The sequence below is a fragment of the Nuphar pumila genome, chromosome 10 (genome assembly GCF_984573655.1).
Source record: "Nuphar pumila chromosome 10, dmNupPumi1.hap1.1, whole genome shotgun sequence".
Classification (NCBI taxonomy): Eukaryota; Viridiplantae; Streptophyta; class Magnoliopsida; order Nymphaeales; family Nymphaeaceae; genus Nuphar; species Nuphar pumila.
Window position 1 is genome coordinate 114775516 of NC_143258.1, and position 25167 is coordinate 114800682.

The 25167-nt window shown below is 36.0% G+C and overlaps 1 protein-coding gene across 4 annotated transcripts in view; it reads left to right on the forward strand.

Moving 5' to 3' along the window:
* EMB2738 (GTP-binding family protein) overlaps positions 1–25167 on the forward strand; it is a 77496-nt gene that overhangs the window by 23202 nt on the left and 29127 nt on the right. For all 4 annotated transcript variants that reach the window (XR_016435007.1, XM_090019785.1, XM_090019786.1 and 1 more), the window contains exons 7-10: positions 13699–13881; positions 14176–14337; positions 20888–21081; positions 23073–23223. Coding sequence is in view for 3 of the 4 variants with exons in the window: in XM_090019785.1 (XP_089875911.1) it covers positions 13699–13881; positions 14176–14337; positions 20888–21081; positions 23073–23223 (690 nt within the window). In the remaining variant the exon portion in view is untranslated. The remainder of the gene's footprint in view (positions 1–13698; positions 13882–14175; positions 14338–20887; positions 21082–23072; positions 23224–25167) is intronic.

Consider the following 25167-nt stretch of genomic DNA (forward strand, 5'->3'; position numbering starts at 1 on the left):
AAAAACCCCTGAAGTTATCAATGCAAAGTTAAGGTTAGAAGATGGAACACTCCTCGAGGATCCTACTCCCTACCACCAACTTGTTGGGTCTCTGACCTACTTATCCATCACTCGGCCAGACATAGCTCACGCAGTTCACTCAGTTAGTCAGTTTCAACATGCACCTACAACTGTGCACATGAGTGCAGTCTTAAGGATAGTCAGATACATCAAAAACACCATAACTAAGGGAGTTTTTCTTTCCTCTTCGTCATCACTTGATTTAATTACTTATACTGATGCTGATTGGGGGGGAAATCCCAATGATAAAGTCTCAACTACTGGTTTTTGTGTTTTCTTAGGTGACTCTATGATATCTTGGAGATGCAAGAAACAACACAAAGTATCATTGTCCTCAACAGAAGTAGAGTATCGTGCAATGACCACTACAACCATGGAGCTTGTATGGCTTAGAAGTCTCCTCAGTGATATGGGCATAGTCATCTCTACTCCTTCGAAGATGTGCTGTGACAACAAAAGCGCAATCTATATCGCAAGCAATCACACCTTCCATGAGCGTGCTAAAGACATCGAGATGGACTGCCACTACGTTCATGATGAATACCTAAGAGGAACCATAGCACTGCTTTACGTTACATCCGAGTACCAGTTGGCGAACTTCTTCACTAAAGCCCTTGCTGCCCCTCATTTTATGTTTCTTCTCAACAAGCTTTCGGTTATATCCCTGTGAAGAATGAGGGAGGGTGTTAAAATACATGTAATATATATATATATATATATATATTCAATCATACCCGATAAGGGTATTCCTGTAACCCTGCCCAATAGGGGCATTGTAGTCTTTTTTCTTTTTTCTTTTTCTTATTTTCCATTTTCTTTCTTTTATTTTTTTGTTTTCTTTTTCCTAAAATGCATTTAATGCATTCACATTGGGGTCCCAACTAAGAGTCGTTGGGCCCCCAACAGTCACAATTGTGATCGTTGGGAGCCCAACGACACCTTGTTGGGCCTCCCAATGTGGTCTCTCTCTCTTACTTTTCTCCCTCTCTCTCTCACTCCTCCTTGCCTATAAATAAGTGGGGTCTCCCCCTTTGTAAAGTATTGGCTTCTTAAAGCCCTTGCATTTATAAGAATTTATGTTTGCAAGCCATTGTTGGCTTTTGTGTATGTCCTTTTTGGACTTGTTCTTTGCTTTCTATATGTGAATGTCCATTGCAGGACATTGTTTTTATTTTCGCATATTTCATTACAGAACACCATCTTCAAGTCTCAATTTAACATTTATGACTTCAGGAGTTTCTACTTTCTTTTCATCTTAAATCCCTGACTTAGCACAAATGTCCGCAACCAACTTCATTTGAGATAGAGTGTATCTCCTCTTTGTGAATAAGCCACCTCAATGCCTAAAAAATACCTCAGAAAACCCAGGTCAGACATATCAAATGTTTCTTTAATATAGACTTAATGTCATTTACTCATTCTTTGTCATTACTCGTGATAATCATATGATCAACATAAAGAAGAAGAATTATAATAGAATCACCTCTTTTCTTAACAAAGAGAGTAGTGTCAGTATAACAAGAGACAAAACCCAAATTAATTAATATATTACTAAATTTATCATACCAAGCCTTAGGGGCTTGCTTAAGACCATATAATGCTTTTTTTAATTTCAAAATTTTTTCATTTAAATTCATGCCAAGTGGAGGATCCATATAAACTTCTTCACTAAGATCTCCATTTAAAAAAAACATTTTTAACGTCGAGTTGAAAAATATGCCATTTCTTAATAGATGCAATTGCAATAAGAGCTCGAACACTAGTCATTCGAGCAACCGGGTAAAATATCTCATCATAATCTACCCCATACTCTTGAGCATATCCTTTGATTACCAATTTAACTTTATATCTTTCCAAAGAGCCATCACTTTTAGTTTTTACCTTAAAAACAGATCTACATCCTGTGGGTTTCTTCCCTTGTGGAGGATTAACTATTTCCCAAGTTTGAGTGCATTAAGTTCATGTTCCATTGCTTCATTCCAATGTGCATATTGTTTGGCATCATTATAATGAGATGGTTTATAAAAGGAGTGAAGAACTATTAAGCAAGCTTTAAAGTTTGGCGAAAAAGAATAATAAGATCCAAATCTATTTGGTGCTTTAGAAATACAATTTGATAGACTTTGTGAAGATTCTTCTAAAGATTTATTTTGAGAAAATTTGTCAAAGGCACATGGATGACTACTTTCATTTCTTCTAGTATAAACTTGTATATTACTCGTTACATGTTCATCTACATTTTCATGCAAATCATTTCCTTCATTATTAGAAGATTGTACAATATGATTTTCATCATCATTGAGAGACTCAAGGATCTCAATAGAATTAAATTAATGTTCTCGAGGTAGTAAATCAAATAAGAAAGAGTAGTCAACGTCTTCTTTTGGATCATTATGTGTAAAACCATTTTCTTCTTTAAGAAAGGTAACTTCTTTTGAAATATAAAGTTCATTATTTGATAAGTCAAAACATTGGTATCCTTTTTGTTTTTCCCAATATCCTAAGAAGACACACTCAATAGCCTTTGGGGAAAGCTTATCCTTTTTTGTGAGTAATAACATAACATTTACAATAAAAAACTCTTAGTCTTTTTAAATCCGGAGACAATATTGTAAAGTTTTTCAAAAGGAGAAATTTTGTTTAACGGTGATGAAGGTGTTCTATTAATTAAATATGTTGAAGTCAAAACGGCTTCGACTCAAAATGATTTTGAAAATTAAAAAAGTTTTAGTTGTCTCTATTATATGTCTATGTTTTCTTTCCGCTAGGCCATTTTGTTGTGGACTATGTCACACGGACTCGGCTCCAAGGTCGATGCACCCGCGTCGACACGCACCGACACGAGTGCGGCTCGGACTCGGTCAACCCGACCCTGGGTGTGGTCAACGCACCCAGGGTCATTTTGGTCTATTTTTTGGATTTTTTTTTTAAATTTTTCTGGGCTATAGAATTAAAAAAAGAAATTCTTGTGGGGGGGGGGGCTCTGCACAGTCACAAACTATGATTGTGCTGTGTCTTTGCACTTTTTTTAATATATATATATATATATATATATATATATATATATATATATATATATATATATATAGCAGAGTCCCTGTGTCCAAAAATTTTAAAATCGTGCCGCACCCGTGTCGCACCTGCACCCATGTGGCATAGGTTGTGGAGTGTTAGGACAAGATCTTTGATGACAAATCTCATTTTGTCGTAAATAATTTTCAAATTCATTTGACATATATTCTCCTCCCGAATCCGATCTTAGGATAGATAGATTACTTAAAAATTGATTTTTAACTATTGCATAAAATTTTTTAAAGAACAAAAATACTTCGAATTTTTGATTTAGAAAGTAAATCCATGTGTATCTAGTGAAATCATCAACACAAATTACATAGTATGAAAAACCTTCCTTGGAAAAGACGGGTGAGGGACCCCATACATCAGAGTGAAATAATTCAAACGGCTGTATGGAGACAAAACTTCTTTGAGGAAATAGAATAGATTTTGATTTACCAAAGATGCACCCTTTACAAGTCATAGTTCTCTCCTTACAAGTATTTTCCAAAAATGAAAAAAAAGACATCTTTGAACAATTCGGGTGGCCAAGTCTCTTATGCCAAACTTCAATACTTTTGACATTTACAAAATTACAGAATGACTTGGATGATAGAGACAAAAAATTCATAAAATATAGATCGCCCCTCCTATGGCCTTGCCCAATCAGCTTCCCTGGCTGGAGATTCTGCACGGTGCAATCTTTAGGTGAGAAAGAGACTTTGCAACCATGATCAGCGATTTGGCAGACCAAAAATAAATTCAAATTAATTTTTGGAACAAAAAAATCTTCAGAATATTTTAAATCAAGTGTTCCAAGGCTTTCAATTTTAAAGGGGTCCCATCTGTCGTTGAAACATAAGACGATGTGGAGTTAGAGTAGATATTAGAAAGGATATTTTTATGTGGTGTCATATGGAAAGAAGCACCAGAGTCATGAATCCACATACTTGGAGGAGACGATGAAGATGCAATGGCGACACCCGAAGTTGAAGAAGACTTAAGAAGATGTTGGAGAGCCTCTGAAATTTGATTTAGAGTATCTTTAATGTCGCATTCATTATTGTTTACTTCTTCTTTCTTTGGAACATTTCCTTTAAGCTTAGGACAAACCGGTTTAATATGACCCGGTTCATTACAATAGTGACAAATAACACCCTTTCTAAACTCATTGTTTTTGGCAAAGTGGGAAGGCCTATAGACTTTAACATTGGATCCTGGCCTATTAACGACCAAGATTTCATCACTTTTGGAAGTCATGTCAAGACGAGTTTCTTCTTGGCATACTTCGGCAAGGGCATCTTCAATAGGTAAGGCCTTGCTTCTACTAAGAAGGGATACTCTTGTTCAAATTCCGGTCTAAGATCGTGAAAAAATTGAAAAAAGTGTTTTTTTTCAACTTGTTCTCTTCTCATTTCAATGTCTTTCGGAGCCACCCACTTGGGCTCAAGAAGAGCATGCTCATCCCAAAGTGGAGACAAGACACTAAAATAGTCTCGAACACTCATGTGCCCTTGTTTAGTGGATTTAATTTTTTTTTTGACAAAATAATTGTCTAGCTAGATCCTTTTGGGTATACATACCCTTAAGGAAGAACCAAGCTTTATTGGCTCTTCTAAACTTAGCAATGTTGGCACAAATCTTAATGTCAAACATTGTTCATGAACCACGCCAAAATTTTGTCATGGCTACTTTTCCAATCCTCTACCTTTGTTTGATGCTCATTAAAAGGTTTCAAACGATTTTCACCATCAAGAGCCTTTTCAATACCACTTTCAATTTTGGTGAGCTTCAATGTTGGTTCAAGAGTGGTCCCCATCATGAAGCCCCAAAGCTTCTTTCCACGTAGATGATTCTTTATAGCCGATGCCCACATCAAATAGTTCGACCCGTTGAGCATGAATGAGAGCTCCACTCTTGAGTCGTGCTCCATAGTGAAGAAGAAGGTAGATAAGGGAAGAGAGCTTTAAATATCTTCCAAGATGACAAGGAACCCAATGGCTCTCATACAATGTAATGAGAAATGCGAAAATGCGAATTCAAAAGATAACACTAAGGAGTTCAATAAAGAACCGAAAATTACAAGCACACAATGTGCATAACACACAAACCCACTATGGGGAAAATGCCAAAAGGCAAGGAGAAATATTATTAATAAGAAAAAGTGAGAGAGAACAATACTGTACATGAGGGGGGAAGACCCCTTTATATACAAAAAGATTGGGCTGAAAAAGGGGGGCCATTGGGGCTCCCCCTAATAGACGATGGGGAGCCCCAACGTCTATTAGAGTGGGGCCCCCAATGGTCCCTTGATGACTCAAATAAAAATAAAAAAAATAAAAAAAATAAAAAAAATAAAAAATAGAAAAGCCTAAAATATATGAGTTACATAGTGAATTGACCAAAATACCCCTATCAGGTATTTTGATATATAAATACACAGAATAATATATATATATATATATATATAAACCTTTCCTCTATAAAAGAGGCCGATTTTGTGGACTCAAATTCCGGTATTATTAGACTATTCACAAATTGGTATAAATGTTATGCAACCATTTGTTTTTGGTGAAATTCTATATCTTTGGCACAATGCCATCTTGACTCTAAAATGGCTACTTCTTCACAAAGTTTGGACAAATCGTTGTAATATTCTCTAATACTTCTATCTTCTTGGGTCATAGTTCGAATTTTGTCTTGCAAATTGCATATGCGCAATATCCTTAAGGGAATATATATTTTTGAGGTATTACTATGCTTTGTTTGCATGTTTAAACTTAGCAAAACTTAGCATTTTTTAATATCTACACTATTTATAAGCCAAGACATGATCTTAGCATGTCTTATCTTCCATTTTTTTCACTTTTTCTCATAAGTAGATAGGTCTTTAGTTTTCTCACCCTTCGTAAGTGAAACTTCTTTCTTGTTCTCTACCTTATAACTAGTCTAGGATTCAGATCGGATCCATCCACTAGTCCCCATAACCCCTTTCTCCAAATATGGTGCTTCATAATAGAAGACCATGTTACACAATTTGTATTATTTAGTTTCATGGGCCTAATGGTGACACTTTCTTTGTCATCCATTTTCACAAGAACACGAGCACTCCATCAAAGTCTTGGAAAAAAAAGAGCACTATCAATGGATCACACAAACACTTGATTTTTAATCTTCAAATGCACGACCACGATCCCATGAACATAAAAAAGGAGCTAGGTTCCACTAATCTCTGATACCATGTTAAGTTATGAAAGTCTTCAAATATTACCAACAAAGTTCACCAAGTTGATACAAATATGGACAATCACTAAAAAAGACGCCCACTATGGAGTTCACTCACAAACCCACAAAGGGGCACATTCACAAAACCCACACAAGGGTGCACAAGAGCATAAAAATAATAATAATTTATTATGGTGCATATTCGGTAGAGAGAGGGGGTTCACCCGTATTTATATACAACAAGGGAGCTCGATAGAGCCAGCTCTATTTAGAGCTGTTGGACCAGCTCCAACAGCTCTATTTAGGGTTGTTGGAACGGTTCCAACAACTTTATTGATTAGTCAACTTTATGTTGATTGCTAGTTCAAAAAGAACCAAACTAAAAGAAAAAGAAAAGGTAAAAAAGAAAATAGTTACACTTACAACAATAAATAGGAATATATATATATATACATATATATAATGCATATATATACATATGTATATATATAATACATTATAAATACACACACATATATTTTATATATACAAAATATGTACAGTTATATACAATTTAACAGAAAAGTCTCAGGATACGGGTGTATCATATCGTATTGTATCGTAAGATACAAGGAAAAGACATTTAAATTTTGCAAATAATTAAAAAACATAAAAAATTAAGAAAAAAATAAAAAACTAAAATACAAAAATAAATAAATTTAAGAATGAGTACAAGAATTAAAAACAAGTAATAGGATAAAAATAAACATAGATTATTGACTCGTCGTTTACATGAAATAGAGTTCGGTAATTCATTAGATAAAGTCAATAACATAAAAGTAGAAAAAACTGAAAAGACTCAAAAGTTCACTACTACTACACTATGTCACATAGGTGCGGATGCGGCCATGCGGCACTTTAAAAAAACTTGGGTGCGTGGGTGCGGGAGGGTATATATATACACTTTCAAAAGACTAAAAAACAATCTCAGATTGATTCACACCTGGGTTTGCTTTGACTCATGTCCGAATCAGGCTAAGTCAAGGCAAACCCGGCAGACCCAGGTCTGAATCTTACTTAAGTCAAAAGACTCAAAATAGACCCAAACTGATTCAAACCTAGGTTTGCTTTGACCCAGGTCTGAATCAAGCTAAGTTAAGGCAGACCCAACAGACCCAAGTCTAATTCAGACTTGGTTCTTCTTTGATGCAAGACAAAGTTTGATTGGGTCAGAATAGGTCCAGGGGTTCAGATATGGGTTGCTTTGAAAGTCTAGATCAGACTTGAGTCTAAACGATCCAGGTCAATCAAACCTGGATCAAGCCTGAGTTTGACCTAATTAACACCTAGCTACTTGCTTGCGCCAAGTGTTGTAAAATTATACAACAACAACAACAACTACGCCTTCATCCCAAAACAATTGGGGTCAGCGATATGAACCAAAAAAGAAATTCATTTTGGGTCTTCCACATGAATCCTTTTCCTCCAATCATTTCTATCCAACGCCATGTCCTCGGTGAGGTTCAAAGCTTTCATATCCTTTCCTATCATCTCCATCCAAGTCTTCCTAGGCCTACCCCGACCTCTTTTAACTAATATATTTTCCCATTTCTCCAACCTTCTAACTGGAGCATCATTAGGCCTTCGCCGAATATGTCCAAACCACCGTAAACGATTCTCTCGCATCTTATTTTCAATGGGTGCAACACCTACCTTCTTACGTATCTCTTCGTTCCGAATCTTATCTTTTATTGTATTTCCACACATCCATCTAAGCATCCGCATCTCAGCTACACTCATTTTTTGAATATGATGTCTCTTGGCAGCCCAACATTCCGTACCATATAGTAAAGCGGGTCTAATAGTCGTCCTATAAAACTTTCCCTTCAACCGCAATGGCATTCTACGATCGCACAGCACTCCAGTAGCACTTTTCCATTTCATCCACCCAACCTTTATCCTATGATTTACATCTCCATCAATTTCTCCATACTTTTGAATGATGGATCCCAAATATTTGAAATAATCATTCACCGGTATATCTTGCTCACCAAGCTTCACTACACTCCCATCACTACTTCGTTGCTTACTAAACCGACATTCCATATATTCAGTCTTACTCTTACTCAACTTAAAACCTCTAGCTTCCAATGTCTGTCTCCATAATTCTAACTTAGCATTAACCCCAGCTCTAGACTCATCAATCAAAACAATATCATCAGCAAACAACATACACCACGGTACATTTTCTTGAATTGATCTCGTAAGCTCATCCATCACTATCGCAAATAGGAAAGGGCTTAAAGCAGATCCTTGATGTAACCCAACCGTTATCGGAAAATTGGTTGACACCCCTCCACAAGTGCGGACATTGGTTACTACTCCTTCATACATATCTTTAATTATACTAATGTACTTGAGAGAAACACCTTTCTTCATCATTGTCCACCAGAGAACGTCCCTAGGTACTCTATCGTATGCCTTCTCTAAATCAATAAAAACCATATGCAAATCTTTGTTCCTCTCTCTATATCTTTCAATAAGTTGTCTAAGAAGATGTATAGCTTCCATAGTTGATCTTCCAGGCATAAAACCAAATTGATTCTCCGATATCATGACAACCTTCCTCAACCTAGACTCAATCACCCTCTCCCAAAGTTTCATAGTATGACTCATGAGTTTTATACCACGATAGTTTGTGCAATCTTGTATATCACCCTTATTCTGATATAAAGGCACCAAAGTACTCTTCCTCCACTCATTAGGCATCTTATTTGTTCGCCAAATCAAGTTAAAAAGATTTGTCAACCATTCTTAACCTTTCTCTCCCAAGCATTTCCAAGCCTCGATAGGTATACCATCTGGGCCAACTGCCCTTCTTGATTTCATTTTCTTCAAAGCCTCTGCAATTTCTTTCTTTTGAATCTTGCGCATGAAGTCACGATTTATCTCATGAAAAGGAATGGAGAAGTCTCCAAGATCTTGAGCATGACTATCATTAAATAGCTTATCAAAATAATCTTTCTATCTCTCCTTAATCTCCTCATCTTTGACTAAAACCCTTTGCGTTTCATCTTTGATACATCTAACCATACCCAAATCCTTCGATTTCCTATCTCTCATCTTTGCAAGCCTATAAATATCCTTCTCGCCTTCTTTGGTATCCAACTTGTCATAAACCTCCTTATATACCTTAGCCCTCGCGTTTCGAACAACTTTTTTAGCTTCCTTCTTTGCTATCATATACTTCTCCAAATTCTCATTATCACGACTCTTACTTAGATTTCTATAACACTCTCTTTTAACCTTAATAGCTAATTTGACATCCTCATTCCACCATGATGTATCCTTACCTAGTGGTGCACCGCCTTTAGACTCACCCAATACCTCCTTAGCTACTTTTCTCATACCACCCGCTATCTTATTCCACATTGATTTTGAATCCTCCTCGAGACACCAATCAACTTCCTTAACTACCTGCTCTACAAACATTCCTTGTTTAGCTCCTTTCAGTGCCCACCACTTAATTCTAGGATCTATCCTATGTCTATCCCTTTTGCGGCATTGTCTAATTCTAAGATCTAAAATTAAGACTCTATGTTGTGTAGCTACACTTTCTCCTGGTATAACCTTACAATCGATGCAACAACCCCTATCTCTCTTTCTAAGTAGGAAAAAATCTATCTGACTCGTATTAACCCCACTTTTAAATGTTACTAGGTGAGACTCCCTCTTCCTAAACCAGGTGTTTGCTAAGATCATATCATAGGACAAACAAAAATCTAAAATCCTTTCTCCACTTTCATTTCTTTCTCCTATACCATAGCCTCTATGGATATTCTCAAATCCATCCCTACTAATGCCTACATGTCCATTAAGGTCACCGCCGATGAAAAGCTTTTCTCCATAAGATGTCTCTTGTACTACTCCATCTAAATCTTCCCAAAATTGATGCTTAATGGAATCATCTAAACCTACTTGAGGTGCATAAACACTAATAATATTAATAATATCCGTACCTAATACTAATTTAATAAGTAAAATTCTATCACCCTTCCTACGGACCTCAACTACATTATCTATAAACTGACGACTCATAACAATCCCTACTCCATTCCTATTCCTATTTATTCCTGTATACCAAATCTTATATCCCCAAGGTTCTATCACTTTAGCTTTCTCACCTACCCATTTGGTCTTCTGAAGACATAAAATATCAATCTTTCTCCTACACATAACATCTACTAACTCTACCAACTTACCAGTTAAAGACCCTATGTTCCAAGTGGCTAACCTAATTTTATGGTCTTGGACTAACTTCTTTACCCCCACCCGTCCAACAAAGTGAGGGAACCCTTGCCTATTTGACACCACACCCGGGCGCCGGTGTGACGCGTCGCTTCTGGGCGACGACCTAGCAACCCTTGCACATTTATCACTGCCTCCGGGCCTAGAGAGTACAGCGCGTCGCTCAGTAGGGAACGCCCCAACGAAATTCTCATATTGGTTCATTTTCATAGGATATGACAAAGTTTTTATGCTGGCTGTCACAGGCCTACCGCAACCCTCCTCCTTTATCTGGGCTTGGGACCGGCAGTGTATAACTACACAAGCGGAGTTAAGTGTTGTAAAATTATAAAAAATAAAAAAAACAAAAGGGAAAAAGGGGGTGAAAGTGGAGAAAAGGAGAGAGAGTCTCGACATCACAACAAAGGAAGAAGAGGAGGCGATGGAAAAGGAGAAGCAAAATAGAAGGGGGGGGGGGGAGAGAGAGAGAGAGGTGCCTTCGTGGCTGTCGCCATCATCGGAAGAGCAGAAGGAGATGGGAGGGGTCGGGAAGGGTTGTCGGAAGAGGAGGAGGAGAGGAGGGGTCAGGGATGGGGAGGAGTCGGGGTCGGGGGGGTGTGGGGGGGGGGAGAAAGTGTCGTGCCCTAAACCCCCCTCTTAATTTTTTTAATGGTCCAAAATGGACTTGGTCAGAATTGACCGAGTCCATTTTGGATAAATATAACCCTGAGTGCAGTCAACAACACCCAAGCTTATGTTGACCTCACCAGGTGCCGCACCCGCACCCACGTCACGTCACATCAACACGGGTGCAACACCTTGTTAGGCGAGTCCCTGTGACATAGCAACTGCATAATTCACTACAACGAGACTCATCAATCGTCTTCATTATCAAACATTTCTCGGTCATAATGAAAAATTACATCTTGTTTTGGGGCTTGTGTGGCTTGTGTCAATCTAGCAAAAACCCCAAACTTTAGGGTGAATTTGATCTAAAAAATGGATGGGATGCCTTAGAAATGAGGGTTTGGAATTGAGAACACAAAAAAATGGGTGCTTAAAAATGGCCCCCATAAGTGGTTGTTCGCCACTTTTTCGATGCAAAAAAAGTAAAAAATCATTTGTCGACTTGTACGATACAGGGTGTATCGTACGATACGGTACAATACACCCATGTATCATATGATACATACCGTCTCGGTTCGATAATCGTAATAAATAGATATATGGGTTATGTCGTATCAATTACCCACCACACACTGATACTGCGTATCATATCATACAATACAATACTGATAACATTGGTAAGATTCAGATACAATATATCTATATCCGTGCTTGATTGGTAAAGATATGGTTAGATTTCACTTGATTCGGGTAAGAATCACACAAACAAAATATGGTTGATCCGAGTTGAAGTCAAATATTAATCTTAGCCCATTTTATCTTTTCCAAATAAAAATCAATATATTTTACCTTCTCTCAATGGATACAATACCAAATGAATTCATGTCATAACTGATGCTTTGAATTGGCAAAACCAAAGCCAAAATGAATCCACTATTCAAAATCGGATCCACTACTGGATCAATCTTGACTTGACCCATTTTCATATTTGTTGAGCATGGTTTTTATTTTGTGCCTTGTACAAAGTGGGTTGCGTCTTTAGTGGATGTTGTACATGTTAGTTCATTTTTTGTTAAAACAGAGAGAGAGAGAGAGAGAGAGAGAGAGAGAGAGAGAGAGAGAGAGAGAGCAGTATGTTAAGGTTGGGTGCTTGTAACCGGCCAAATGAGAGGTTGCATAAAAAGATGTTGAGATGGGATGGTATTGGTTAGGTTTTTTGTGAATGAGGCGGTAATGAAGATGAGAATGATGATTACATTAATCTATGTTAGTCATTTGCAGGGATAAAATAGTCTTTTATGCAAATTATTAACAACAAATTTCACAATAACCATCCTTTGAGTATTTGTTAACCTAACATAAAGTTTTGGTGGAAAATTGAGAATTAGGTGGTTATATTTATTAGGAGTGTTTAAAAATTACCCAGAAAGGAAATACTTACCTGAAAAGTAGCCCTTAGTTTAAATTGAAATTTTGGGTATGACAAAAAATACAATAAATAAAGACATGAAATTACGTATACATGTAAGATCATATGAGATAACTTATTTTCAATAAAAAATGCATTTGCAAAAACAATTACCTAAACCAAAATTGATAGCAAAAATGTCTGATTTTCTTGTACACTTAAAAGACAACTGACTATAAAGAATGGCTATCCATTGTTTTTATAATGGATCTAATTCATAAAATACTAAAAATTGCTGAGTATTACTCTCACACTGTTCGGTAAAACAAAAAGGTAGAAAGATTGCATAGATAAGGAATGATTATGAAATTTAAGTGGTTTCAACTTTCAAGTTAAAATTGGTAAAGTATACCTTCCTAAATATCTTGGAAAGGTAAAGTAGTTATAGTTAGAGAGAGAACACTTTTTTATTTTTGAAATAAAATATACACATGCCCAAACAAATTTATAATTACATCTTCAAAACACATAAAAAATATCATTTTGGAAATGTTATATAGAATATTTAGGATAGGATGTCCTTATGTGCAGTTGACCATGAATATTGTCAATTAGTTTGAAATCCAAATACCTGTGGATGGAATACAATGTAGTGGAAAAACTCAGGCCTATCTCCAAGATTTGTTGTAAGAACACTTCTAGACTTTCAAATACATATTTTTTGGTGTCTGTTAACCCAGATTGTCTGAGATGTGAAGATATTATGATCATGTAGGTATTGATTTGTTAAATGGCAAGCATTTTAAGCTGGTTGTGAAGTGTCAGTTACATGTTTCTTAGTCATATTAATGAATCTTGGGTCTATGGTGCATGTATAATATATCCATATTCTTGATGATCAAGACTTGCTTGTAATTAATTGAAGTCGGTGATATTGATTAATCTTGGGTTCATAGTGCATGTGTAGTGTGTCCATATTCTTGATGATAATGGCTTGCTACTAGTAAAATTTTATATGTTAAATATTGCCAAGTTGATAATGTGTTGGATGAATGCAGGCTTCTGAAAGTTTCGATGAAGTGGAGGAGCGAATCCCTGCTGTTGCTATTGTTGGCCGACCTAATGTTGGCAAGAGCAGTATTTTGAATGCATTAGTTAGAGAAGACAGAACAATTGTTAGTCCAATCAGTGGGACTACGCGTGATGCAATCGATACTGAATTTACTGCATTGGATGGGCAGGTTTGTGGCATCTTAAAGGAATAGTAATCCGTTGTCATGCTTGTTTCGATTTCGAGTGTAATTTTCAGTTCTATGTTATTATTGGCTATCAGACAAGTCGGTCATTGTTATGTATATCTGATTACCATGTTTTAGTTTCCTTTAGAGAACTGTCTTGAAGCCTTTATCGTGTGTCCTTTGTTGCTGAATACATGCAAATTGTATCAAGGCTAACTGATTGACACTTCTGAATCATTAGTGGTCGCTTCTTAGTTTCTTGAAGTCGCTGCTTCTACTAACCCAATCTGTTTGCAGAAGTACCGGCTTATTGATACAGCAGGGATAAGAAGAAGAGCTGTAGTTGCTTCAGCTGGTAGCATGACAGAAACCCTCTCAGTGAATCGAGCATTCCGTGCCGTACGTCGTGCAGATGTTGTAGCTCTTGTTATTGAAGCCATGGCATGCATTACAGAGCAGGTGCTTTTTTCTGTCCTTTTAGTTCATTTCTGGAATATGTGTGTGAAGAGAGAGAGTATATGTATGTAAAATTGGTCTCTGAAAACATTAAAATGGCTTTTATTTTGTTCAAAATTGTTGATGATGAATCATTAATCATTACCGACTTGGAGGCATGTTGACTCTATGTTTGGATGTCAACGTGCACTTTTTAGCAAAATAATTGTTTTTGCCACCATTGTTTAACATTTGACTCTTAAATTGTACTATTCATCCCTATAGAATAGTTCTGTCTCTAGTTCACTGTCGAAAGTCCAACTTGGACTGCTGCTGCTTTTGTTATTGTTGGAGCAGCCTTTTGTTACTTTATGGCTTCTATACATTAGTTACAGTCAGAAACATTCTAGCATTCACATCCATGATTCCATTCAGTTACTATAAACAACAAGAACAGTTCGTATTTACTCTTTATGTTCCATTTTGTTCAATATTGCTTGCAAGGGTTTCAGTCATTTCAGTAAAGCAACACAGAGTGCCTTCTTAAAAGGTACTGATGTACCTGAAATTCTAACAGTTACCCATACTCTTTTCGCGGATTACTTGATCACTTTTGGCATCAGTGAAGAGGACCGAATATGGAGGAACTGACTGCTGTTTAGGTGTTTTCAACTGATGTCTGGCCTGCTAATGAATGAGGATAGGAGCAAATTGCAAGCATTTGAACATAACAACAACAACAACAACTACGCCTTCATCTCAAAACAATTTGGGTCGGCGATATGAACCAACAAAGAAAATCATTCTGGGTCTTCCACATGAATCCTTCTCCTCCATTCATTTCTATCCAATGCCATGTCCTCGGTGAGGTTCGAAGCATTCATATCCTTTCCTATCACCTCCATCCATGTCTTCCTAGGCCTACCCCGACCTCTTTTAACTAATATATTTTCTCATTTCTCCATCCTTCTAACTGGAGCATCATTAGGCCTTCGTCGAATATGTCCAAACCACCGTAAACGATTCTCTCTCATCTTATTTGAACATAAAGTATTTAAAAATATTTCATCACTTAGTATTCTATTCAACTTAACTCACACAATAAAGCATAATCTATATGCATTCAAGTCATATAAGTTATCATATAAATAAATAAATAAAATATACATATATATATATATATATATATATATATATATATATATATATATATATATATATATATATATATATATAAAGACATTCAGATCATTGCATCAGTTTTATATGCATTTATAATTCTTATAAACAATAAGTCCAATCACATTTGAACATCCCTGCGTGAAACACACACATACCTTTTAAGTAATTTAATTAGATATTTATGATACATATCAATCATGATACATAAGTGTGATATATTCACTTAGACAATCATAATGCAATCATTTATAATGAAACTATTTAGGCGTGATGTATTATTCACCTAATAAGACAAAACTAGTCATTTGTAGGCGTGATGCGTCATTTACTTATATGCTAACCTATGTCACAGGGATTCGGCTAGCAGGTTGCCGCACCCGCGTCGACGCGAGTGCAGGTGCGGCACTGGGTGCGGTCAACTCGATCCTGGGTGCGTTGACCGCACCCAGGATCATTTAGTTCTATTTTTTTTTTGGATTTTTTTTTTAAAAAAAATTGCCCTTTGAAATGGGCTGTAGAATTTAAAAAAAAAAAAATTCTGCTGACAGCTGCTGCTGCTCCTGCCTTTTCAATCCTGATCCTTCTTTTTCGTAAAGGATTTTCTCTCTCCATAATAAATGATGGTAGCCTTGTTGATCGTTCTTTTTCGTAAAGGATTTTCTCTCTCCATAATAAATGATAATGATGGTGGTAGCCTTGCTGATCCTTCTTTTTCGTAAAGGATTTTCTCTCTCCATAATAAATGATAATGATGGTGGTAGGCTGGTAGCCTTGCTGGCTATTAGTATTCAGTGTTCTCCTGACGAGATGGGTGCACTATCGTGCACTTGTATATAAAATGAAATTTGAAAAAACCCGCATCGGGGAACCCTCGGACCCCTTTATATATATATATATATATATATATATATATATATATATATATATATATATATATATATATATATATATATATATTTCATTTTTGCCCCTGCCGCACCCCCGCACCCGGGTTTTTTGGAAGTGCCGAATCCCCGCACCCGCACCCATGTGACATAGATGCTAACATAAGCATCACAATCATAACCTCATATCAAGATTTAAAATTAATAAGGATCTGCTTCTCACATCTGAGTTCAGTATATAATCATGCTACAACAAAAAAGCCAAATCTATAGATGCATAACTGTCTATCTCAATCAACTTTGAAGATAGTCATAATTTATCATAACATTTCATTTAACTATATAAATATTCACAAGATCCACGCTAGATCGCTCGGTCTGAAAAATGTACAACCTCAGACGGAGTTACCGCCCTAGACGGATGGTCTGTCTGATCTTGGACAATGCACTTCCTTATAAGAATATACCATCTTTGCGAGGTACCCGCTATTGGACAATGCACTTTCTCATAGAGACTTACCGCTCTAATCGGATTACTTGATCTGGTCATGCACACCCTCACAGAGAATCTTTTGGGAACAGTTCCTCAATGGGTATTATGAAAATCTAAATGTGATTCATTAATATGATATGTCATTCATGGAGGTCCCTTCTTTATATAGTAAATCATGAAAAACTTGTAGTTAGTGAACTATACATTCAAAGCTTGTTTAATTACTGTTAGATCTTATATTCATGTGTTGCACATATACTTGTACACATGACACTGAGCACATTCATATAAATATTTTGCTTCTTACTCAGACAGGGGAGTCTGACCCCTTCTGAATTAATATTTTCAGGAAAACAGTATGACGAGCAATTGCGGTCGTCGCTGCGGACAGTGCCATGTGACCATATCTTCTTCGGATGTCCTGAGGATTTCTGACTTGTAATAAATCTCCAAGTTGTGAATGATAACTTGTAGTATTTCAATGCAAGAATTTATTTTACTTAAATGCCTTGAGTCTGTGCTATTACTTGTAACCCGCCCAAATAATTTGACTAAGGATTTAATAATTTTTTTTCGCTGTTGTTTAGAAAAAAAAAATTTTATTCCAAAATTTTCAAGTTAAATATTTGGGGCGTTACAATTATGGTATCAGAGCAAGATAATAATATATGGTTCACGACCTTCCAGTGACCCTGTAAGAGCTTTGTAAGTAAATAGAATTTGAATTAAATTAATTTTTTTTGCTTGAACAAATTGTTTGGTTGCATGAATATCGAAACCCTAGATATATTGCTAGGAACACTATTAAATTTACGTTGTGATCAAGTTAGATGGAGAAACTTATGATAGAATGTTTGCTCGACTAAATAACTTGGGAAGCTAGGTGTGACGATCTTCTGGACTCATTGAACAACTTGACTAGGGTGGTGACACGACAAACATCAACGATATAAGTCTTAGGGAACGAACTGCAACAATGGTTGCGGGGGGAATAACCACACGTAATTTCATATCACATGACATATAAATCATGTCATACAAAAACATATTATCCTATGCATCATATCATCACCACAAAGAACATTGCATTTTGTAAATTGAACATCGAAGCATGCATAAACAAAACATGAGTTCTATGCATACATACATGAACATGCCCAATTCATAATACGAAGTAACTAAACCTCAACATACATAACTTTTATGTAGTTTGAGTTATGCACACATGATGAATGCCATATATATTGTTTCACCACGTAAGTCAATATATCACAAGTCAATATATCACTGTAGATATAATTACATAAGAAAGATACGTCAAAATCTTATTGACCATTTCAATATACATTATACAAACATGTTTCTCAAGCAACCAAGACATACGAGTCCAAAACAATTTATAACATTCGCATGCATTCTTCCATAAGAATAAATGAGTCAATCATATTACAAGGCAATATATATAATACTCACAATATGCATCGAACATAACTTACAGGCATTCATAGAAGTTATATGTTCACCATGTGTCAGATTCATGTAAATATACAAAACAACGTTGTACGCGCAAACCAATGTATAATGACATACGTTACGTACATATTATACATTCATAAGTGAACAAACATTCAAACCCGCACACAGGTGTACCTACAACAAACACTCCATATTCCGCTAACTACAATCATGACAAACATGATCTCCGAACTACAATCACAAGAGTCCTAGATATCCACATCTGAGTGAAGTGTGTGAGCATGAAGGTGTCTCATACAATAAAATAAATTATTGTATGATGCATTTGCATCACGTATACTTACTACGGGCATTTATCCGATTTGCATTTCGCATTGCATTGCATTCAATGCACACTGGCATATAGCTGTTTTGATACTTAACATAAGTATCACATTTTTGGTATATCTTGCACTCAAATAAGTTAAACAAATAGGCAACCATAGCACCCCTAGATATCCACAACTATGTGCGGTATATGCACATAACTTGTATTTGCAATTCAATGAAGTATTTAGCACATCATGCTTACGCAATTAGTGCCTAAACATGCTCTCTACAAGTTCAGTTAAGGAAACTTACTTTAATAATATGAAGAACAACAAATCGAAACCCAAAAGATTAAGGGGTTTCGAAATCCGCAAAGACCGCTCAAGCAACGATGCAACAAACACTTGGTGGGCGGTCGAAAATGCTAAAAGTTCTAAAAATATAAAATCCCAAAAAATCCAGAAAGATAGAGTGAACCACCAATAAATATTAAGTGCTGAGCAGAAAATGCTGCATACACCAACATCTCCATATCACCAAATTTGGTTACTGCAAAACATAAATTAAATATTTTAAATAGTACTTTTGATTAAAATGACCAAAATGCCTCTTGGTTAAAAATTAATATTTTTAACTTGCTAAATTCATCTAGTAAATTCCAAAATTCAATGATATCACATCAATATTTTATAAAACTCTTAAAAACATGTTTTTGATTAGAAGTAATATAATTTATTGTTAAATATCTGAGTTAGTTTTAAAAATACTAATTTTACCCTTGTTAGCCAAAAATGAGTAATTGAGCATTTAAACACCAATAAATGAGATTTAAATGATAGAAACACATTTCTAACTCAAAGCTAAAGATGAATTATTTATTTATTAATAATATCCAAAATTTACAGGTTTTACAGAGAAGGAGATAGAGAGAGAAGAGGAAAGAATGAAAGTGAAGTTCTTTTGGACACGAGCCCATGATCACACGATCCACAATTTCGCATCCAAACAAACAAGCTTCACATGGATCTCAATACCGATGGCTCTGATACCATATAATGAAACCAACAAAAACTCAAAGGAGTGCCTCACAGGCTACAATGGGATACTAAAAAAAGAATGTGGTCACTTATGGACTAAATGCACCCACACAATGGAGATACATACTAACAACTCACAAAGAGAGTCACAAGTAAAAAAATATAAGAGTTCTTATTAACAAAATGCTTAGAAAAGCATAGGGTACATAATATGGAAGATCCGTATTTATAAGCAACAAAGGAGAGCAAAGGGGGCAGCCCAACTAGAGGTTGGGCTAGCCCCCGACGTCTAGTTGGGCTGTCCCCAACAGTCACAACAATAAAAATAAATAAAAAAAATAAATAAAAAAAATAAAACAGAAAATATAAAGTCAGCCTCTAATGGGCTAACCCCTATTACAAAAGAAAATGGCTGAAATACCCCTGATGGGTATTTCAGTTTACATACAAGATAAAATATATAAAAAATATATACACATATATATATAGGTGTGTTCCCCTTCTTGTAAAGTTAATGCTTTCTCAAGCATTTTACTGTCAATAAATTATATATATTCACTTGTGTTCTTGGCCCCTAAGTGGCCTAGATGTATGTGATCTTGTATTGACCCATAAGTAGTCTTTGTGTTCTTTGCTATTGTATTCTAGTAAGCCCATCAGAGGCACTCTCTTGTATTATTTTGCTTGTTTCATTACACTCTAAATGTACAATGTGCTTCTTAGTTAATTTTAGTTCAAAATTTTGGTTGTTAATCTGTTCAAGTTTCTTTTCGGACACAAGTTATGATGCTGCCATGGCTAGAGATTGGATAAGATGAAGCTCTTACCAGAATATTGAGGGACAATCAGGTTGTTCTCTGGATTAGATGCCTTGATAGAAAAGTATAATTCTCTTCAAGGACCTGTTTGTGGTAATGACACTATTCATACTTCTGTTGGAATTAGAATTTACACTCCTAATAACAAAGAAAAGGGAGAAAACTTGAATAGAGGAATACTAAATGTACTCTAGTGGCCTCTGATTTTCGGCATAACAAACTTTAGCTATGGTTTATGAAGCATGGATTTGTTATTTGTTTGATAATAATCTTTTTCTATCATGCATCTTGGCATAATGATGCTATTGTTGCTTGAAACTATTCTCAGAAATCTTAGATTATTCTGTTTGACTTCTTTATTTTCGATTGCGTTAGGATTGCAGGATAGCGGAAAGAATTGAAAGAGAAGGAAAGGGTTGTGTTATTGTTGTGAACAAATGGGACACGATACCTAATAAAAACCACCAGACAACCACTCACTATGAACAAGATGTCAGGGAGAAGCTTCGCATTCTTGATTGGGCACCAATTGTTTATTCAACTGCAACAACTGGTCAGAGTGTGGACACGTATGTTTAGCTCAACAATGTGTTGCTCAGTGAATTTGACTTGATTTCCGAGCTTCATATTTTTCTGGCTGGTGTGTTTTATCTGGAGCTCTATGATTTTAAGAAAGAAATTCAAAATCCACAAAAGCAGATGAATCATGTCTTTGTGGTTCTTACAAACATGCACCTGTCATAACACTAGAAATGTAAATCACACAATGCATAAGCTTTGGTATGTTAATTATGGATTTTAAGGCTATCCAATTTTATATTGGTATAATTTGTGATGGACATTCTTTTATGGTTTATGAACCTTCTCCATGCTTTATATCATCTATAAATGTGCAATAAAATATTTATGGTGACTCAGTACTCTTTGATATGTCAGTTTCATGAAGTGCCATTGTTAGAGTTTTAATCTTGACCTTTGTTTTTATTTCTTTTTCTTGAATGTGTCTGGGACTTCCTATGGTGACAGGTTCTTGTGTTATGAAATAATTTGATTGGATGCAATAATCACTATAAAACCATGTAGATGAAATTCTTGGATTCCTCATGTTTATTACCTTGTGTCAGATCATGTTTTCGTGCATATATAACAAACCTTGTGAGCAAATTAAATATTCAAATCCTACTTGCACAACATAATGAATCACATTGAAACATGAAATTTAATGTCCATTCTGTTCAAGGTTTTTTTCAAAATCACTTAATACTATCATGAATGAGTGCATACAGTGTTTGAGAAATGGGTAGACCCTTCAAATCATGAGTTATGTCAATGGCACTTTAGAAGAAATCTTTTGACTACGGAAGCCGTTTTTTTACGTAATGGTCATACATGTTTTGTTATGAGGGAAATTTTGTCTTAACCTCTTTTTTAAAGGTTGTATATATGAAGAGGAAAAATGAGAATTGGATTATCATGCCTTCTCTCTCTCTAACTCTTCTTTTACCTAAATAAATACTAACCTCTTATATCTTTACTTGTATATAAAAATCTAAGCTACAGAGTATTCCAATTTACTCGTGTCATGACCCTTATATACTAGATAGGAAACTCCAATTGTTTTTTTTTGGGTGTGTCCATGCGACCTATATAAAACTTGAATGCTGCAATTTTTTTACCAGGAAAAGTTAAAGTGCTTCCTGTGTTAGGAGTCATGATCTTATTGCCCACCTGGACATATCTAATTGTAATGAAATGAAGACCTTCAACAAAAGCACAAATGCTCACAACAAGTGTCTATTAAAGTTACATTAACCAAAACCCACAAAAGGGCACAAATGAGAAGGCTCAAGTGTAAAAATAGTAATCTTTATTCAATTACATAAAATGCTTAAAAAGCATTGATACAAAGAGGGGAGTTAGCACTATTTATACACAATAGAGAGAGGAAGAGAGAGGCTGTGAATGGGCCTTGAAGGGACTCAAAGAGAGTCGTTGGAGCTAGTCCAACGGCTCTTAAACTAGTCAACAACAAAGTGCTGACTAGTTTGAGTCTAGTTCAAAATGAACTAGATGAACTAAAAAAGAAAAATAAAAATAAAGAAAAAAATATATATATATAAATATACATATTATATATATATATACACTTTTTAACACTAATGATATGCAAAAAGAATATGTTCTTTAAGAAGAAAATGATGAGAATATAGTTTCAAAAGACACTATCACAGTCTGAAGCTCATCATACCTTAATTGCATGGACAGAGATCAAGCCTTGGGTGCTTTAACATTTTTTTTTTCTGATATTTTCGATATTGTCAAATGAGTGTCAGCCTTCTTTATCATGATATACTTTTTGGTTAAGAATCTATGGCCTTGATATATATATATATATATATATATATATATATATATATATATATATATATATATATATATATATATATATATATATATATATATATATATATATATATATATATATATATATATATATAGAATAAGCTTTTCAAAAGCAAGAGTGCAACTTATTCAATTGATTTGGGAAATTTCCATTCAGGATCATTGCTGCCACAAGCATGGTTGAGAAAGAGAGGTCAAGGCGTCTTAGTACTTCCATTCTGAATCAAGTTGTGCAGGAAGCATTGGCTTTTAAACCACCTCCTAGAACTAGGGGAGGAAAGAGAGGAAGAATTTACTATACAACTCAGGTATCCACAATGTCCCAAGTTCCTGTTAGGCCATTGAAAAGTCTTGATTTGCTGCGTGCTGTTATTACCCACAGCAATCAGCTTATTCTATTTTAGTGCAAATGGCAGTACTATTCAGCAACATATGTTATTGTTTATGCTATATTTTTCTTTGTAGTCCTTTTATTTTTTAACACTTGCATTATATTTTATAACATCGTTGGGTCTATTTTGGTCATTTATCTTGCTCTACTAGTGCTTCTTTTATCTACATGTAAAAGGCATGTTCATCAGTTGAGTTCACACAAGCACCAAGTTCTTTAATATTAACTATATAATGCAAATGGTAATATACTATTTCTTGTCCTCCACCATCATCTTGTCATATTTGCTAAGTGCCATTGATGGTCTTACAGATTCAGGTCAGGTGGATCTAGAAAATTTGGCACTCAAATCTGGTTTGTTTCTTCTTGTATAGTGTAACGCCCCAAAATTTTAACCCAAATTTAAGAGGATTTTTTTTTTCAAACATCATTATCGCCAGCTATTTCACAAGTTAACCCTAACATACATATTTTTTTTTCCAGTTTTCAGAATTGACACATTAAGTAGCTGCATTACCACAGCCCTCGGCAAGGTCAATTGATTTTTGGAATGGAATAGAACTGCTACGTCCAATAACAACGCAAAACTTAATTGGGTCCATATTTTTGGATACCCAGGCTAAACCTGAAGAATATGGCTGTGTCCTAGATAGGCCAGTTCAGCTGATTTGTCCTCCCTACATCCAAGTAAACAACATAAGCAACGAACGAACCCCAGAGCAATCAAAAAGGGAGAAGGAAAAGTTGGACAGAGTGCATACTGCAAGCTTTACACAAGGTACCCTGCAAACTGTAAAAACCCTACTAATCGAAGTCTGAAATCCCCAAATTGAAGGTCTGGGATTTTCGGCAAACCCACATCGACTGCTCGAACACACCCAATACCCAAAACAAGTAAAAATATCAGTAAGACCTACCTTTTTCCAGAGTGATGGTGGTTGATGCTGCGAGATGGAGGTTTCGCCGGCGTTCACGACTCCACTATCGAGCACGATCGAGAGGAACATGGAGACGAGAGGAGAGGCAGGTTCGGCTATCGTGCAAGGTCGCCGGCAACATTGACCAGCGTCGGCGATGGTCGAGGTTGCTGCACGCAGGTAGACAGAGAGAAAAGAAAGAAATAGGGAGGTAGAGAGTGCAGGAGGAGAAGGAAGAGATGAGTGGGTGGGAGAGCGAGAGAAGAGGGATTTATAAGAGGGTGGCCTGCGAAATGGAAGGGCTGTTACCCCCCACACTGGCAGCTGCGCACCATCTCAGCCTCCTCCTCTACATGATACAACCTGCGTTAGGTTCTGAGAGAACCCTAACACCCCTTCTTATCGGCCAGGGCTTATAGCAGCCCCAACCATTTTTAACTTAAAGCCCCTTTTTTTTTCATGTTTACCTTTTTGACGCACTATTGTTGCGGGTTTGGTTTGACCGAACCCGTGACCCGCGACCCATCACAGCGAGGTCCAGGTTTGGGCATGTCCGGATCCACCAGAGGATCCGGACCCGTTTTAAAACGTTTAACTTATTAGATATTTAAGTTTTTAAAATGTAACCCTAATAAAATTCAGTGGATTCAGTTACATTATTATGGATCCCTACCAACTTATTATGGATCCAAAGTCCATTCGGCTTCGCAAGTCCCCTTACTAAATCTGGATCCATGGATCCAAAATTTTGATCATATGATTTGGAACTGTGGATCCAAATTACACTATCGTGGTTTCCACGTGACTTATAACGGATCCAAGTAAATTTTAATTGGTTCCCTACCCTTTTTACCTCTCCGATGTCCAGGATCAAAAAGAAATATTGTGGGTCTAAACTTCGCATAAGCTACTACGGATCCCATGAAAGTGTTATAGATCCGATA